The sequence below is a fragment of the Asterias amurensis genome, chromosome 11 (genome assembly GCF_032118995.1).
Source record: "Asterias amurensis chromosome 11, ASM3211899v1".
Lineage (NCBI taxonomy): Eukaryota > Metazoa > Echinodermata > Asteroidea > Forcipulatida > Asteriidae > Asterias > Asterias amurensis.
In genome coordinates, this window is record NC_092658.1 from 18649784 (window position 1) to 18666167 (window position 16384).

At 39.0% G+C, this 16384-nt stretch overlaps 3 protein-coding genes across 6 annotated transcripts in view; 2 read left to right on the forward strand and 1 right to left on the reverse strand.

Annotated features, from left to right (window-relative positions):
• Positions 1 to 404: 404 nt before the first annotated feature.
• On the forward strand, positions 405 to 6326 carry LOC139944407 (leucine-rich repeat-containing protein 14-like). The gene is made up of 4 exons (XM_071941420.1): positions 405 to 452; positions 1280 to 1733; positions 2296 to 2516; positions 3500 to 6326. Exons 2-4 carry the CDS (start codon positions 1319 to 1321, stop codon positions 4346 to 4348), a joined length of 1485 nt encoding a protein of 494 aa, XP_071797521.1. The 5' UTR covers positions 405 to 452; positions 1280 to 1318; the 3' UTR covers positions 4349 to 6326.
• A 66-nt stretch (positions 6327 to 6392) lies between these two features.
• On the reverse strand, positions 6393 to 10218 carry LOC139944408 (dynein axonemal light chain 4-like). Its single transcript, XM_071941421.1, has 3 exons — positions 9994 to 10218; positions 9263 to 9346; positions 6393 to 8433 (listed from the first exon to the last, which is right to left on the reverse strand). The coding sequence occupies exons 1-3, from the start codon at positions 10069 to 10071 to the stop codon at positions 8269 to 8271; spliced, it is 327 nt and encodes a 108-aa protein (XP_071797522.1). The 5' UTR covers positions 10072 to 10218; the 3' UTR covers positions 6393 to 8268.
• A 60-nt stretch (positions 10219 to 10278) lies between these two features.
• Positions 10279 to 16384, forward strand: part of LOC139944361 (endonuclease V-like) — a 161611-nt gene continuing 155505 nt past the window's right edge. For all 4 annotated transcript variants that reach the window (XR_011786950.1, XM_071941364.1, XM_071941366.1 and 1 more), the window contains exons 1-6: positions 10279 to 10362; positions 11999 to 12088; positions 12700 to 12865; positions 13355 to 13489; positions 15157 to 15196; positions 16111 to 16223. Coding sequence is in view for 3 of the 4 variants with exons in the window: in XM_071941364.1 (XP_071797465.1) it covers positions 12021 to 12088; positions 12700 to 12865; positions 13355 to 13489; positions 15157 to 15196; positions 16111 to 16223 (522 nt within the window). In the remaining variant the exon portion in view is untranslated. The remainder of the gene's footprint in view (positions 10363 to 11998; positions 12089 to 12699; positions 12866 to 13354; positions 13490 to 15156; positions 15197 to 16110; positions 16224 to 16384) is intronic.

Here is a 16384-nt window from a genome sequence, read left to right on the forward strand (position 1 = left end):
TTTCATGGAATAATATTTCAAGAGAAGTCTTTCACCATTGCCTTCTGTAAACCCTGTAAGTTATTTGTAAATCTGTGAACCTTTTTTTTTTTTCTGAACCGAAAGGGTCCAATGGCTTTAAGGCTTTTTTTTTAAAGCTATGCATTTTCTTTTTCTTCTGGTTGATTGATGTACATGTATCCAAATTATTTCTGCCAGAAGATGTACAAATTCAACAATATAAAAACTTGTACCAAGACTAGGCTAACGCGAATTCCAGCAAAAGTAGAACGTACGCGGCGCATGCCCACTCTCATAATAGTCTTAGCTCGTGTACACACTAAACCAATGTTCAGGGCAAAATGTACACGTTGGAACATAGAGGGCGCTATCACTAGTGTTATTTTCCGTCAGGTTCACAAAAACACATCATCTACCTCGGAGTAGTACTGCATTTATGTTCTGTATTGTGGGTAAGTCATACTCATATAGCCCAATCTTTGTACTTATTCATGACCTTAAATAAAGTTCCTTAAAAGGCATCACGTTTATTGTATGGTCTGCGGCATCATATCAAGCTTGGAGCAAGTGAAGGAAGCAAGTGAAGTGGTGCAACCCCCCCAATTATCCAATACACTTCTCCAAAAAGCTGGCATTCGTTTGTGTGTAGTTTTGCCACACAAAAATCCCCAGTTTAATGGTTCAAAAGCATTTCTTGAGTTGAGAGTTGAGACAGAATCTTGTCATCCCGAGAAGATCTCAGTCTTTGAAGGGATAACTTTCCTTATAGTTCCTATAATAGTAAATTACTAAGGAGTAGAACTAGGACTGGGTGGGCGTGGCTTCAAGTGGAATTAAGGGGACACCTCTATATATTTCTGCCAATATTCTTTCCTCATGCAGCCACAACAGTACTTTAAGAAATTAACATGGTACTTATTGTAATATGAGGTAAAACTTTGGGTTTCATAAATGTGAAGTATGCAAAATCTGTCAAATTTTTGTTCACTGTTATAATATTTAAACTTATTATGTCCTATTGGGGTTAATATTGTTAGTGGTTCATATAAAAAATGATTGAAAATATGCTCGTCAGATTTGAGATTTTGCATGTTTTCCAATAATACATGTGGACTTATTTTACCACTGTTCGGAAACCCAACCCCATAAATATATTGAGTTGATGATTTATAAACCTAAATGTCTTGACTAATGTAATGAGTTCAAACTGATTGCATGGTGATTATATTTTTTGAAAACAACTTGCCAAAAGGTAAATTCTTTCATTTTTCAAATTCAGACCAGGTTCTATGGACTACACTCTTCAGAGATTTCCATCATGTTCACATTTAACTTAATGTACGGTGCCAACACCCCGGCCAAAAAGATCTTGGGTCCTTCAGACTCTGTCCCAACACTCCTGGATCACACCTCTGCGATTGTCACAGCCTCCTCGCATATGACCCGTGCCTGTTTGAATATTGTGCCTCGGGATCTGTACGACGTCCTACTTGGACATGCATGCAGTGCTCTGCTGACCTACAAGCCTGGAGCCCCGGGTCTCTGTTTGACGAGCATAGTCCGTAGATGGCCAGACTCCATCTTGAAGCTGATGGCAACGTTGACGAGACACAGACTGACTTTGAGCAGTGAGAAGAAGACAACTGAAATGATAATGCACATTGTGGCTGGCGTATGTGATCCGGAAAGTCTGTCAAGACTTGGTGTGCTGGATATTTCTGATATTCCTCTAAGTAAGTTAAAGCCGAGGGGCACGTAACCTTCCGATGAGTAATATTTACACTACAACCAATGACACCTCTCATTCACCATGAAATGCCTCAAATACCATGTATTCAATGATGTGTTTAATATTAAAATAAATATTAATAATAATAACTCTATACATGTAGCGCATTTCACAATAACCGTATCACTGCGCTTTAAATTAGTGCCCTGGTCATAGGGCCAATAACATCCCTTTATTAATGTTTCTCAGCTCCCTGGGGAGTATACAATGTGCATACGTACAACCTGGGCAACAGTTTATATTGCTCCAAAGGCTATTTCATTCACATATCAACATCTATCCTCTCAGGTACCCATTTATACCCCTGGGTGAAGAGAAGCAATTAGGCCTATAGTAAAGTATCTTGCTCAAGGACACAAGTGTCACGACCGGGATTCGAACCCACACTCTGGTGACTTAGCACCAGAACTTGAATTTGATGCACTTAACCACTCGGCCATGCCGCTCTACATCACTGGGTCATTGTTGTTTCAATTGTACACATCCTTTAAACTATTTAATTGTAGGTGGAGAAACTTGCCTTGCTGCTCTACAAAAGATAATGGATTCCCCAGTCAAGAGAGTACACACCGTTGTAATAGACTTATCCATCAACTCTGAAAACTACTCTCAGATCAAAAGCCTTCTGAAAAAACACAGCAACCTGAGAATACATTGTCGTCGTTTGCTCATGAAGTCCTTAGGCAGTGATCGCATGGCAAAAGTCTTTCAACTCATACAACCAGATGTGAGTATTTTTCTAATTTTTGGTCTTTGCATACTCCGCGGTTCTGGGCGGTGTTAAACCAAACAGAGAGTCAATGGCAGGGCTCAAATTTGTATTCAAATTGAATGATTTATCAACTTACAATGTATTAAATGAATTTTCTATGAAACACATCCAAATACGTAATTTTGTTTACATTTCAACTAGTTTCACTAGTCATCCTCAGAATGAGGCACCACCAGTCGGTTGGTGGCGCTGTTTCCTGCCACTGGATTGTGGTTTGGCCGAGTGTGTCCTCCCCCGGGGTGGAATTGGGGTATGAGGGTTTCTTAGAAAATACATTTAATAAGTTGATATATTACCAGCCTGATGAACTTCTTTCATGAATTTTAAATATGAAAAGAATTGGTGGTTAAAAACTCATTATTTTATTCTGAAAAATCCAATCGATTGTTGTTGTTTTTTTCTCCGGATGACATTTGGAGCGTACTGTTGAGCCAAATAAGAGTGATGTTACGTCACTAATTCTTTTCAGAGCCACCACAACTTCCACTGTTAATTTTATGAATACATGTACAATGTTACTGCAACCGTACTAGATACTTTTTACTGTTGTATCTACTGTCTTTATGTTTTAAAATGCAATTACTACTGTTTGGGAAGTCCTGTAAGGGTCTTGTGTTTTCATTTTGTTTGGATTGTTGTACTTCCTTGCTTGTAGATTGTACCTTTATTTTATTGTATTACTATTTTGTTTTAAATGTTTTTACTATATGCCAGCATTTGAGTTGAATAATGAATATTGAACATTAAACACTGAATATTGAATTTTGAATTGAATATTGGACTGAATATTTAATTGACCATCGTTGACGTGAATTAAATACTCAGAGGCAATATTTCTGTGTTTCTGCAAACCGTACTAGTTTTTGTATCTGTCATGAGAAGTTTCAAATTCTATTCAGAGAGATGATAATTTTGTGTAATTAATTATGTTTTAACAGATTGTAATCGGTTTGAACATGGACTTCAATCGACTGGAGAACCCGGGACTCCTAGGCGTAGTTCCCACTCTGAGTAGGTTCTCCAACATCCAAGCCCTAAGTCTAACATACAATTTAATCAATACAACAAAAGACCTTGACATTGCTCAACTCACAGCGAGGGCCTTCTCTAACTTGACGAGTCTACAGAGACTTGGTTTGAGCCAGAATGTCTTGACTGGGTCACTGAGGGTGCTCCTTGAGCCCTTCACCAAGCCTCTTTCAAGCCTGTATCTGTGCGAATGTAGACTATCATCAGCGGATATTTCATATCTTGCCCACTCCATTCACGCGAAGAATTTAAAGGAACTTGTTATCAGCGCCAACAACCTCAAGTTTGAAGCACTCTCCCTTGAGACGCTCCTGTGTAACGCCTGTGACACGCTGGAATATCTAGGGATTGATCGCACCCACCTTCGCCACATAGAATCTCCAGTCGGTGCATGGTGGAGGCGTATCAGCCACAAACTGAAGAAACTAGTTGCAGTAACAATGCGCAATAATAACTTCAACTCCCACGACCAGATCGCAATACTTCAAACTCTCGCCAAGAACATCCACACTTTGGTGTATGTGGGTGTCTGCATGGTGTATGAACCACTCATTCCCGATGATGACGATTTCTTTGATGAGTGGGACGAGAGTAATGACCGCGTGAATAGATTTTTTGAACTTTACTACGAAGGCAGAGAGGAAGCAGAGGCTAAAGATTCCAGCAAGAGCCGCTCATTGATTGTTCATGATGTTGACGATGTTTACCAGAGAGATGCCTTGATATTCATTCATAATCTTGAAAGTGAACAGACGTAGTGCCAACAGTAGCCATACAACAAACTTGAATCCATCAGAATCCAACAGCAGACATTAATGATCACCTAAAGACACTGGACACTGTTGGTAATTGTCAAAGACTAGTCTTCACAGCGGGTGTATCTCAACATGCATAAATTAACAAACCTGTGACAATTTGAGCTAAATCAGTCTTCGAAGTTGCGAGAATGAAAGAAAAAAACACCCATGTCGTACCATGGGCAGACGAAGGTGTCTGCTTTCAGATGCTTGATTTTGAAACCTCAAATTCTAAATCTGAGGTCACAAAATCAAATTTGTGGAAAATTACTTCTTTCTTGAAAGCTACGTCACTTCAGAGGGAGCTGTTTGTTACAATGTTTTATACTATCAACCTCTCCCCATTACTCGTAATCAAGAAAGGTTTTATGATAATAATCATGTTGAGTAATTATCAATTGTGTCCATCCACTGCCTTTAAAGATGGGGTCATACTTTGGTACTGACCCCTCCCCCCTTGCTTTTTGCTCAAGGACACTCGTAAATCTTGGCACTTCTTTGAAGTCATTTTAAGCGCCTAACCTGGGCCACCTGGTTGATTTCCAGTAAATAAGAATCTCCAGGTGTGTGAATAAGTCATCTTGTACAACTATTGCCTGTTCTTGTTAAATATGGTCTCGCAATAATTCCCTCAAAGTTATCCACAATAGAATTGGACTACTTTGAGATATCTTGTAGTCATATTGAAGTCAGGGATACCCTGGAATAGTTTTGAGGAGTTGCCTATTTATATTTTGGTTTGCATTTTGGTTTGCATTTTGGTTTGCATTTTGGTTTGCATTAATACTAGTTTTAAAGTCAAGCAAGTGACATATGAGTGCCTGGTAGAACTTGATGGATTTTGGTGAAGGTCTGGTTGTAGTGTGTTATTATTGCATGTACTTTTTTCCCGGTCTATCCAGGGTTCCAAATATCCTATACCATGCCTGAAATCTTGTGGAAAGTTCTGAGGAAGGGTTAAATGGTAATGCTACGCAGTACTCCGTCAGGTTGTACAAAATTACAAATCAAAGGTCCCCTGTAACCCTGCTCCATAAAACACTGTAAAAATATGTCCTGTTTACCACCCTCACGTCAACTCCTTTATTATTACCCAACCTCATTGACACCTAAAAGTTCCTACAGGTACAGCTCATGCCAATTCCCCACCCAAGTCGCACCCATCCCTTAGGTTACTACTCCCCCTCACACCCAAAACTACCTACCTGCACAGTTAACACCGATTTACCCACCCCAGTCGCACCCAAAATTTCCTACCCTCGCACCCATCCCTTATTTACACCCAAAACAGCCCCTTTTACAGTTCACACCCATACCCCACCTCAGTCGCACCCAGAAGTTCCTACACAAAAACTAATCCCTTACTTTCAACACCATAAACTACCTACCCGTACAGCTCGCAGCTGCAAGTTCCTACCCTCACACCCATCCCCTACTCTCCCAGTCACACCCAAAACTACCTACCTGTACAGCTCCCATCTGAAAGTTCCTACCCTCACACCCATCCCTTACTCTCCCAGTCACACCCAAAACTACCTACCTGTACAGCTCCCATCTGAAAGTTCCTACCCTCACACCCATCCCTTACTCTCCCAGTCACACCCAAAACTACCTACCTGTACAGCTCCCATCTGAAAGTTCCTACCCTCACACCCATCCCTTACTCTCCCAGTCACACCCAAAACTACCTACCCGTACAGCTCGCACTTGAAAGTTCCTACCCTCACACCCATCCCCTACTCTCCCAGTCACACCCAAACTACCTACCCGTACAGCTCGCACCCATCCCCTGCCACCAGTCACACCAACAACTCCCTACCCTTGCCCCCTTTCCTTACCCCGCCATACCCAAAACTTCATACCCTGACACTCATTATACTGAACTATAACTTAAAAACCAACCCCTTCTATTAAAACCATCATCTTGCGCTCCCCTTAGCCTAACCCCTCCCCCCCCCAATAAAAAAAAAAACAACATCAACAATCTAAAAACACTTAATGGTTGTGGCTTCACACATAAACCATCTTCTCAACTGTGCAACTTAATGTATGTACATCCATAAATCAGTACTCAATTAACAATCTTAGCTGTGTTGGTATTTGTATTTTATTTTTGGAGAGTAATTCAATTTGACCGTAAAGAACATCAAATATTTAAAACATTCTTCAGGAAGTTTTTCATTACACTATTTAACAAAATTATGTACAAATATCGATAAAGAATAGCGTTTAAAAACAATCTTGTAGCTGTACATATTTTCCTTATCAAGAAGAACCCAACCAAACTGCACCAAAGAAATCAATTGTTTAAATAGGAATACATTCAATTGATATTGTCATATTCTATGAATTTTAAGTATATGTAGTAAGCGAGTAACAAAGCTTGCCACTTTCAAACAAAGTGTCATTTAAAAGACACTTGTTATAGGTGCAATAGACGGATTGAACATAGCGTCATCGACCGCCACATTTGATGATAAACAATTGAAAAGTGCACACGTAGAGGCACTGAGCACAACTTTCAGATAATGTTGCCCTTTTCGGCGTGCACATTTCATCAAAGATAGTGATCAATGACGTCATGTGCAATCCATCTATAATCACAGAGGTCAAATTATTGTAGCATGTGTATGTGCCACCACAACTCCTGGCCAATGCTAGGTCATCCTTTGACCCAAGATTATTGACCTTAGTGTGGGCGTTGTTTGAGTTTAGACATCATTTGCAATAAGGCTGATTTTTACTATGTCATGTCCAACCTTTTTGCTTACAAGCTTTTAATGAACTTTAGCAACCTTAGTAGGATTTCAGGTTGGCTTTTAGCCAGATTTGTTTGTGTGGAGTGGCCAAGATTTTTACTTAAAATATGAAATAGCAATCATAGTACTTGTAATGCTGACAGTACATTCTTCATGTATTGTAGTTTAATAATGGACACATTGTATACGATGTGCATAACTTACAGCTTTGTAGATAATGGAAGCAAAAAATATTGATTTTTATATCAATTAGTAAAAAAATATAATCATCAAACAAATTATTAAGACTTACCAGGTACACTTAAATGTGAGCTGGGTAATGGAAGTCAGTATTTGTGCAATAAAGTACAATGTGCTGCATCCCCGAGTGTTAAAGTACTTTGTGAAATAAGGAACATAAACAGTATGGTAACCATTAATGTAATGTATTGACCCAATTCATGTGACGCCATCATCACAATAATCTTGGTGATGGGACACAAAGGCCTATTTGTCTCCCAAAAATAGCTACACAGACAGAGACGGACAGTAAACATTTTTGGCATCCAGAGGCAAATTCCTTGGGGCCCCTTCAATCTCCCATCATAGAAAAAAAAACTTCTTTGCCCTTCCATGAACAAAGTACCTGGCCTTCCTGCAACTTAATCACAGGCACAGAATCAAAGGCGATTTGTTAAATCTGTTTAAATTAGCCACACCCCCTCAAAATACTAACATTGAAAAATTGTGCAGCATTTTCATCTTCCGAGACGAAGATCGAGACCCCATCTTCCGAGACAAAGATTGAGACCCAGACTTTACAGTCAGAGGGGGAGACCTAGACCTTTACTGTTCGCGATTAAGACCGAGGTCAAGACTTTGGTTAAGACCTCCCAACACTGTTTAACGGGACAGACATACCTACATGTGTACATGTACCCCTTTTAGGTTTGTATGCTACTAGGGGATAAATGTACCATTGAATACAGTGTCCAAGGAATACAAAAATAACATAAATAAATACAAAGGAAGTACTTAAAAATGTAACTCAAAAAGCAGACCTAAGAATCAATGATACAAAAAAGTGACAACTTCTACATCTAAATTCATCTAGTGACAGAATAAATACATATGATACACAATTTAGGAGCATTTCCAAACAGTCACCGCCATGTTGCCACCGAAGAATAAGTACAGGATGTTTTTGGTCTCGTGGGTGATCTCAAAGCCGTATCCTTCGCCGACTATCGCATGCCAGGACGAACCAAATTTCTTGTCCATCGCTTCTTTGATCATCTTTGCTGCCGTCTGGATAAAAGAAGAATGGAAACATGGAGATTATAACAGGAATCACAGCTGAATGCAAAATGCTTACCTACCCAAATGACTGGTGGTAAAAACTAATCAATTTATCATAGAATTGTCCACTTTTTCATTCCTTCTTTTGTGTTTCCACTGATCTCTGTGGTTCTGTTTCACTTCCGGGTTCCTTCTACACCCCCCCCCCCCAGCTGTATTTCCTTTCTGACAACTTCTTCTGTTCATTTTATACTTCTTCTGATGCCCTTTCTTTGCAATCGCTTTCATTTCACTTCTGTGAGGGTAAAGGTTGAGGTTGAGTGTGGGTTATGGGGACGTAGCAATTGGGTTCCATGGAAGGTGTTTGTATCAAAAGGTTAAAGTTGAGTGTACAATGTAGAGGGGGTAGGGGTTGTTGCTTGTTGCAAGGTTTGGGTTAAATTTGCAGTTTAGGAGGGTGGATGAATTGGGTTCAAGGGTGGCTGGGGTTTGATGTGAGGGTAGGGGTTTGGTGTGAGGGCAGGGGTTGGTTTTGCAGTTTGAGGGGGAGGGTTAGGGTTGGTTGGATTTGGAGGTTATGTGTTTGAGGGAAGGGTAGGGGTTTGGTTCTAAGGTTCATGTAGGGGGATATGTTTGAGAGTTTGGATTCAGTGTTTGAGGGTTGGGAACACCTGCAATTTAAAGTGATATATGCTTTGATGTACATTGTACATGTACTATTCCTAGAACTCGGTTCATTCCGCTATTGTCTCGTCGAACGATAGCGGAACAAACCTAGTAGTAATACATGTTCTTGGAGTATACATGTACCCGTACATGTATATGCCCTTAGTTTTACCTCATTATTACTTGAGAACTTTTCACATGCTGTTACACATAACTCCACTGCTTCTGTTCTCATTTCTTCATTCATGTCTGAATGCTGTGGTGAAGGAAACAAAAACATCAAAATGTTATTTTAGAAAATGATTGATCATGTCATGCTTGTTGATATTCATAATTTGTGTGAACACTCCACAACAAGTGGTGGAATGTTTTTCTGACAGCAGGGTATCTTGAGCAAGTGAAGTGGCATATACTGTATAGTCAACTCGAGCATAAAATGATGCTGTAAGTGTAGTGTAAACATGGTTAATGAAATATTTGTTCAATAACTTAATTTTTTTTAATTGATTGATTGATTCATAGTTAACAACATCGATCAATCAATACTATTAATAATTATTGTATATATTTTTGTAGGCCTAATAATTAATATTTGATTTTCTTAATTGTTGATATTTCTTATTTTCAATCATCACTTCACTTCCAAACCCAAAAAAAGTTCATTCTTCATTAAAAATTAAATAAAATAGTATAGCCTACTAAAACAATGAATGATTCATTCAATATCTTTCTTATCCTTGACCACTTGGGCCCTTGGCATGCAATAAAACGTTCAATGTGCAACTTGTCCAATTAACTATATTTCAATATCATAGTAAACACAGGGGGATCCACAAAAGGTAAACAGGAAGAAAAATGTGGGGGATGGGGCGATATATTGGGGCGAATTGTCCAACATATTACCCGAATGAGTGGATAACTCTGCAGTCGTCTGAAATCGGTCTCCTTCTCTTCCTTCTTGCCTTCCTGGGGCTCTTCCATAACTCAGGATTGATGTAATCACCGTTTAACTTCAACTTTTACAGTCCTGTCTCACAAATTATATAGATTTCGACTCAAAATTATGTAAATAATGACTCAAAATATTCAGCTCATTATGTTTCGCAGTGCGGACGTCCATTCGCGAAGTTGTTGTGGTTACCATTATAAAGTGCGCAAGCGCAGAACACACTGTTGTTTTTCTTTTCATGTTCAAAGATGGCGGCGCGCAGAAAAGCGGCATGTCAAAAGTTTTGTCAAACTCGAAGTTTTGGCCGTCGTTAGTAAATGAAGGTGAGTACCGTTTATTTCGTGGAGAAATTGTATTCATTTCATAATTAAATAGTCTTAACCAAAGGGCAGTCGGGCTGGCACAGTCAGTGTAGTGGTTTATTTTGTGATAAATTAAATTTACGTTCGTCGAGGACGAGCAGACGAGAATGGTCAAACGAGCAAGTCCGTGCCGTGGGACAAGCGCACGTGCACGCCCACTCATCTCGAGACAACTCGACCGACTCAAGACAATATTTTGAAATGTACTGGAGAACGTCTATTATTTTACTATATGGTGGCTGCAAGAAAGAAGCAAAAATTTCCGTATCCTGCTGCCAGTTTTAATTTCTTTTTAATTTTATAAAATTGAGATATTCCTTTTTTTTGTAAATAAAAATGAGTGAAAAAATGGTGGCAGGAGACTGCTCTCTACTGCTGAGGATTTATAATATACACGGAAATCTTCCAATTCAGTTTCTGGCTGCCACTTTAAATGATTTATTTCCCTTAATTTTTCGGTCAAGTTATATCCTTACTTACCCGTCCAGACAGGGTTGACAGAAAGTAAAAAAGAGGGCACTTAAATCACTTTGAACTAAAATTAGAAATAAATTGTGCTCCTAAACTTTGGAATACTTTACTTAATATTAACACCAGATGCTGTAGTTCTCTTCCATTGTTTAAAAACTTGCTGAAAACTCATTATTGAGTTCCACATACACTTAGTTTGTTACATGTATTTACTTGGATGATTCATTAATTGGATAATTTTCACTGTATTCTATATTTTTCTTTTGTTGTATTGTTTTGTTTTTTGTTCTGCGCCTCAGAATAGGGTCTCTCACACAAGATAGACTGGGCATAATATAAATGCATTATGATTATTATTATTAAAATGGTACCCCATGTTTAAACTAATACTAACACACTTTTTTAAAACATTTTTTTGCAACAAAAATAAAGCGAACTACATGTAAGCTATTCAAAACAATAATGTATTGTAGCAATTTAGCACTTTACTTGATAATTAGCTGCTCAGTCTGTTGTATGCACAGTGATTAATTGCTCCGTACAAGTACTTTATAGTTATAATAATAACAATAATAATTAACTAGAAATAACTTGAAAGAAATACTAAATATTTTTTACATTCTGAGGCCTTAAATTACACCCCTGCCTTTGATGACACTGTCAAGGAGGTGGTGCCCCTTTAGAAGTTTCCTATGGACTTTAGATTTTCCGGTGGAAACGTAGCAGGCCACTGAGCCCTTGGGCTCCATTGCCCCTGCCTTTGATGACACTGTCAAGGAGGTGGTGCCCCTTTAGAAGTTTCCTATGGACTTTAGATTTTCCGGTGGAAAGGTAGCAGGCCACTGAGCCCTTGGGCTCCATTGCCCCTGGTCTTGATTTTAAGCGTTCTTTTTAAGCAGTGTGAAAAAGCTTTTAGAGATAGCATTTGAGCCATGTTGAAAATTTTCAGCACAGATTTGAATCATGTGTCTTTTGCACAGACCAGACTTGTGCTGTTTAAAGTTGACTGGCCTCACCCTAAAAACACTGGCCTCAGACATGAAGTCCAGTGTTAAGTTTGACCTCTGCTTTTGGATCTAGATCATTGAACATCAAACATTTGTTCACTTTTGTTTCTGTACTGCAGGTACAAACACATTGGCAAAATTATGGCTTGTTCACCATCGCCGTTGCCTTGCGATAAAGTCTTAGAAGGTATTCAGAGTGAGTGGACACGGTAAGTCAGCAAGGAGAAGTTCTAAGTCATAGTTTGTTTTACTGCTTCTAAGAACCAAGACCCACAGTTTCATAAAGCTGCTTAAAAAAGCACAGCAAAATTACGCTTACCAAAATAAGGTTACCATCCCAAAATATCATTTCACATATAACATCTGTGACTGGTGTCCTGTTATTTTTTACTAGCAGACAAGTGTCCGATTTTGTGCTTACTGTACAAATATACATGTAGCTCTGCTGATAACCAACCGTTCACACACTAAAAGGCTTGCTAACCTTTCTGTGCTTACTGTATGAAAATATTATGAGTAATGATGTATCAATGCAAATTCATGGTTACTCGCAAGCTTTTGGCCTGAATTTCTTGCTAGCTTTTGGAAATGTACTTACAATGCAGCAATTAAATTCACTACAGCTAGCATGAAAATTTGCTCACCGTTAAGCAGCACTCTTAAAAATTTGACCCTCTTCATTTAGAAAGCTCCATTTCCACACCAAGAGGATGTTGTTTTCCATTTTCATGATTTCTGATTTCCATACTATCTCATTCCTGTCATAAACAGGACACTGTATTTATGAATTTTAATACTTTTTTTTAAAACCCAACTTTAGTGAGCAGGCCGAGCTGAAGGAGAAGTTAATTTGTCACGACACGGAACCATGGCAACAAGACTTCAATCTTTTGCACTACATTGGCGGTGTAGACGTATCATTTGTAAAGACGAGTGAGACTGTTGCCTGTGCCTCCCTGGTAGTCTGTGATTTCCCTGAGCTCAAGGTAAGGGAAAAAGTTTTTATTAAAGGAACAACAAACAAAATTGATTTTGCTAAACTGACAAACCTGTAGAAGTTTGAGATTGATCAGCTATCTGAGTCACAAGAAACTAGTGATAAACCGATTACACTTTTGCAGGCTACCTTTCAAACAGGCTTTTGGGGTCAGTTTCTGTAGGTCGATGGCATTAAGTCTGGACTTGCAGTACTTTAAGTCGGTTGTCTTTGGATGTGACAGTATACATTGTGGAACTTTTAACCAAATTCCATTTCTGATGAATTTCAAATCATGACAAGTCCCCCCTCCCATCTTCATTCGACAAGTAGATCAATTTGAAGTAAAATTGTCTTTGCAGAACTACTCAAAGAAAGTAGATGACACATGTCATTAACTGCACACTGTAAATCCCATCACAACGCAATGCCTTGAGGGGAAAAGAACCTGTTTCATTAATCTCAACTTTAAGTGATTGTGTATGATTGTCTTTGACAGGTTGTTTACTCTGACTGTGAGCTAGTTCACCTAAACACACCTTACATTCCTGGATTCCTAGCATTTAGGGAAGTTGGATTCTTTATTAATCTTCTGGAGAAGCTGAAAAGTAAAGATCAGAATTTAATGCCCCAGGTGAGCGCAAGATAGTAATAACAATACTTGGTTCTTATATAGCACTTTATCACATCCCTAGGGGCGTATCAAAGCGCACAGTATTTATTTCCTGTGACGTATGTGGTGCTTCAATTTGATGTATGAGACTTAGGTCCAATTTTTTAGAGCTGCTAAGCACAAACATTTGCTAATAGCATGAAACGTTTGCCTTAATAAAAACAGGATTACCAACACATTTTCAAATGATTTTCAGGATTTGCAAACAACAGCTGAATACCAGTAACAAGCAAAATGCAACATATGGAAATTTGGTTTGTGATCCTGTTTTTATCAAGGAAGAAATTTCATGCTAAAATTTTGTTTGTGCTTAGCAGCTCTATGAAATTGGGCCCTGTTCATTTAAAGCAACATGTAATTATCAAGGTGCTGTGCTGCAATATACCGCTCGGCCACAACACTTCCATGGTACAGCACCAACCTTCCATGAACCTTCTTCAGCCAAAATAATCCACTACCTGCTCGGAGTTAGTTGACTCTAAAACACAAGCCCTGTTTACCCAAGGCAGTAGTGAAAATATCGCTCTAATTTTAAGCACTCCAAAACCCGGTCAGTTCACTTGTGTCCTTGAGCAAAACACTTAATCATAATTGCTTTGTCGTTCAGATGGGAGATAAAGATGTAGGTCCCTTGTGGTGTGTATAGGAATCCAGTACACTTGGTATGCTGGTGTATCACTCTAATTTTTTGGAAGAAGATCTGCGAACCCATAAATCACACCCCCCCCCTAATTTGGTACATTCTTACAGGCAGGGACTCTTAAAGACACTGGACACTATTGGTAATTACTTAAAATAGTTGTTAGCATAAAATCATTATTGGTAACGTGTAATAGAGATTTTGATAGTATAAAACGATGTGAGAAACAGCTCCCCCTAAAGTGACGTAGTTTTTGAGAAAAAAGCATTTTCTCAGCATTTTCGCACACAATTTTTTGATTTAAGTTTGTTACCTCAGAATGAGAATTTGAGGTATTGAAACCAAGCATCTAAAAGCACGAAATTTGTGCAACAAGGGTGTTTTTTTATCCATTATTCCCTCGCAACTTTGAGGACCTATTGAGCACAGATTTTCACAGGCTTGTTATTTTATGCATATTGTTGAGATACACAAAGTGAGAAGACTGCTCTTTGACAATTACCGATAGTGTCCAGTGCCTTTTAAAGGTGCTATATAGGGGGTTGGTCTCATAATTGAAAAATAAATCTACATACCTGTACTTGTTGTAAATTATTATAATAATTTTATATCGAAGTCTTATACATAGTGGGCTTATCTACCAAACAAGGTACTGAAAGCGCTGAGTACATACAAACTTTCAGGAAAGATAGGTTATTGCAGTGATGAATTCTAAGACCCAATTATTAAGCACCTTATAGGGGTTTACAAGGTGCTACGACGCATACAGCAGCCACAGCCGGGAACACCGGGGCGAACCCCTTCTCTTTTCGATAAGTGCACTGGGTTCTTTTACATGCGTTACACAACACATGGGACCAATGGCTTTATGTCCCATCCGAAGGACGAAGCAATGGTTAAGTATCTAGCTTAAGGACACAAGTGTCACGGCTGGGGAAAAAACAAAATGGAATCTTTAAAATAATTTACTTTCTGGGTTTATGTGCAGGTTATTCTTGTTGATGGCAATGGAGTTCTTCATCCAAGAGGTAACTAATGAGTCTTTGTTTTCCTGGTTTTTTAAAATTGTTTTCCTCTGTGTCATTGACTCTGACAAAGAAATAAAAGAATTCCAAAAAGTGATTTTGCTAGTATAGGTCTCATAGAACTGTACGACTGAAGGCAGGCTTCTTTACTTTCGATGTTGCCTGTTTTAAGATCAGGAAAACCCAGATTTGTTGACCCAAGTTAAATTAGATAGTAGCAAAAATGCTGTCAAGCGCACCGGACTTGAGCTCTGGTGTTTCTGGTCAAAAGAGTTTGGGTTTGAATCTTGGTCATGACACCAGTGTCCTATAAAGCAAGAAAGTTAACCATTATGGCTTCGACCTTCAGATGGGATGACAATCTGTTGGTCCCTTGAGTTGTGTAATGCATCCTGAAAACCCCCAAATACACTTACCATTAAGAGAAGGGGTTCGCTGCAGTGTTTCTGGCAGTGGCTTCAGGGTGTGCAGCAGCACCTTGTAAATCCTTATAGGGTGCAGCATACGATTGTCTCATGGTTCATAACAACTGTAAAACGTGTCTTAAAAATGTGTCTCTCTTTGTCCAAGCGCCTTGTGCACCTAGATTTAATAATGACATTAGCAACAATGGGTGCGTTTGATAAGCTTCCCTGGGTCGACCCCGCAGTGCTCACTCGGGTAACAATCTCTGTATACTCAATGCCTGCTTAGTACTACAAGACAAATTCACAGGCATACTACTCGGATGTATACATAGGACTCAAATCCTCCACCCACTCACTCTACAACAGATATCTTTAGTCCACCGAGGGTGCCTGGTGACCTGAGGCCGGTTGGAGTAGGTGCCGAAAACAGTTTGATTGGTGAACCCCTAATTATTGCATGCCTAGTTATTGCATCAGGGATAAAGAATATTTGTGTTATGCTCATTCCAGGATTCGGTATTGCAAGTCATCTGGGAGTACTGAGTGATACTCCTTGTGTAGGCATTGCAAAGACTTTGATGCAAGTGGATGGCATTGCCAAAGATGAACAATTCACAAACAAAGTAAGTCTGATTTTTACATAGTTTTAAAGGAACAAAACCTTTTTTTATTTATTTGTCCCCTCAAATTAGTATTTGTTTTCCTTCCAATAGTACATTTTTCTGTTCCTTCAAGTGTCACAAAAAAAAGTATTCAAGGGAACAAAGTAATATTTCAAGGGAAC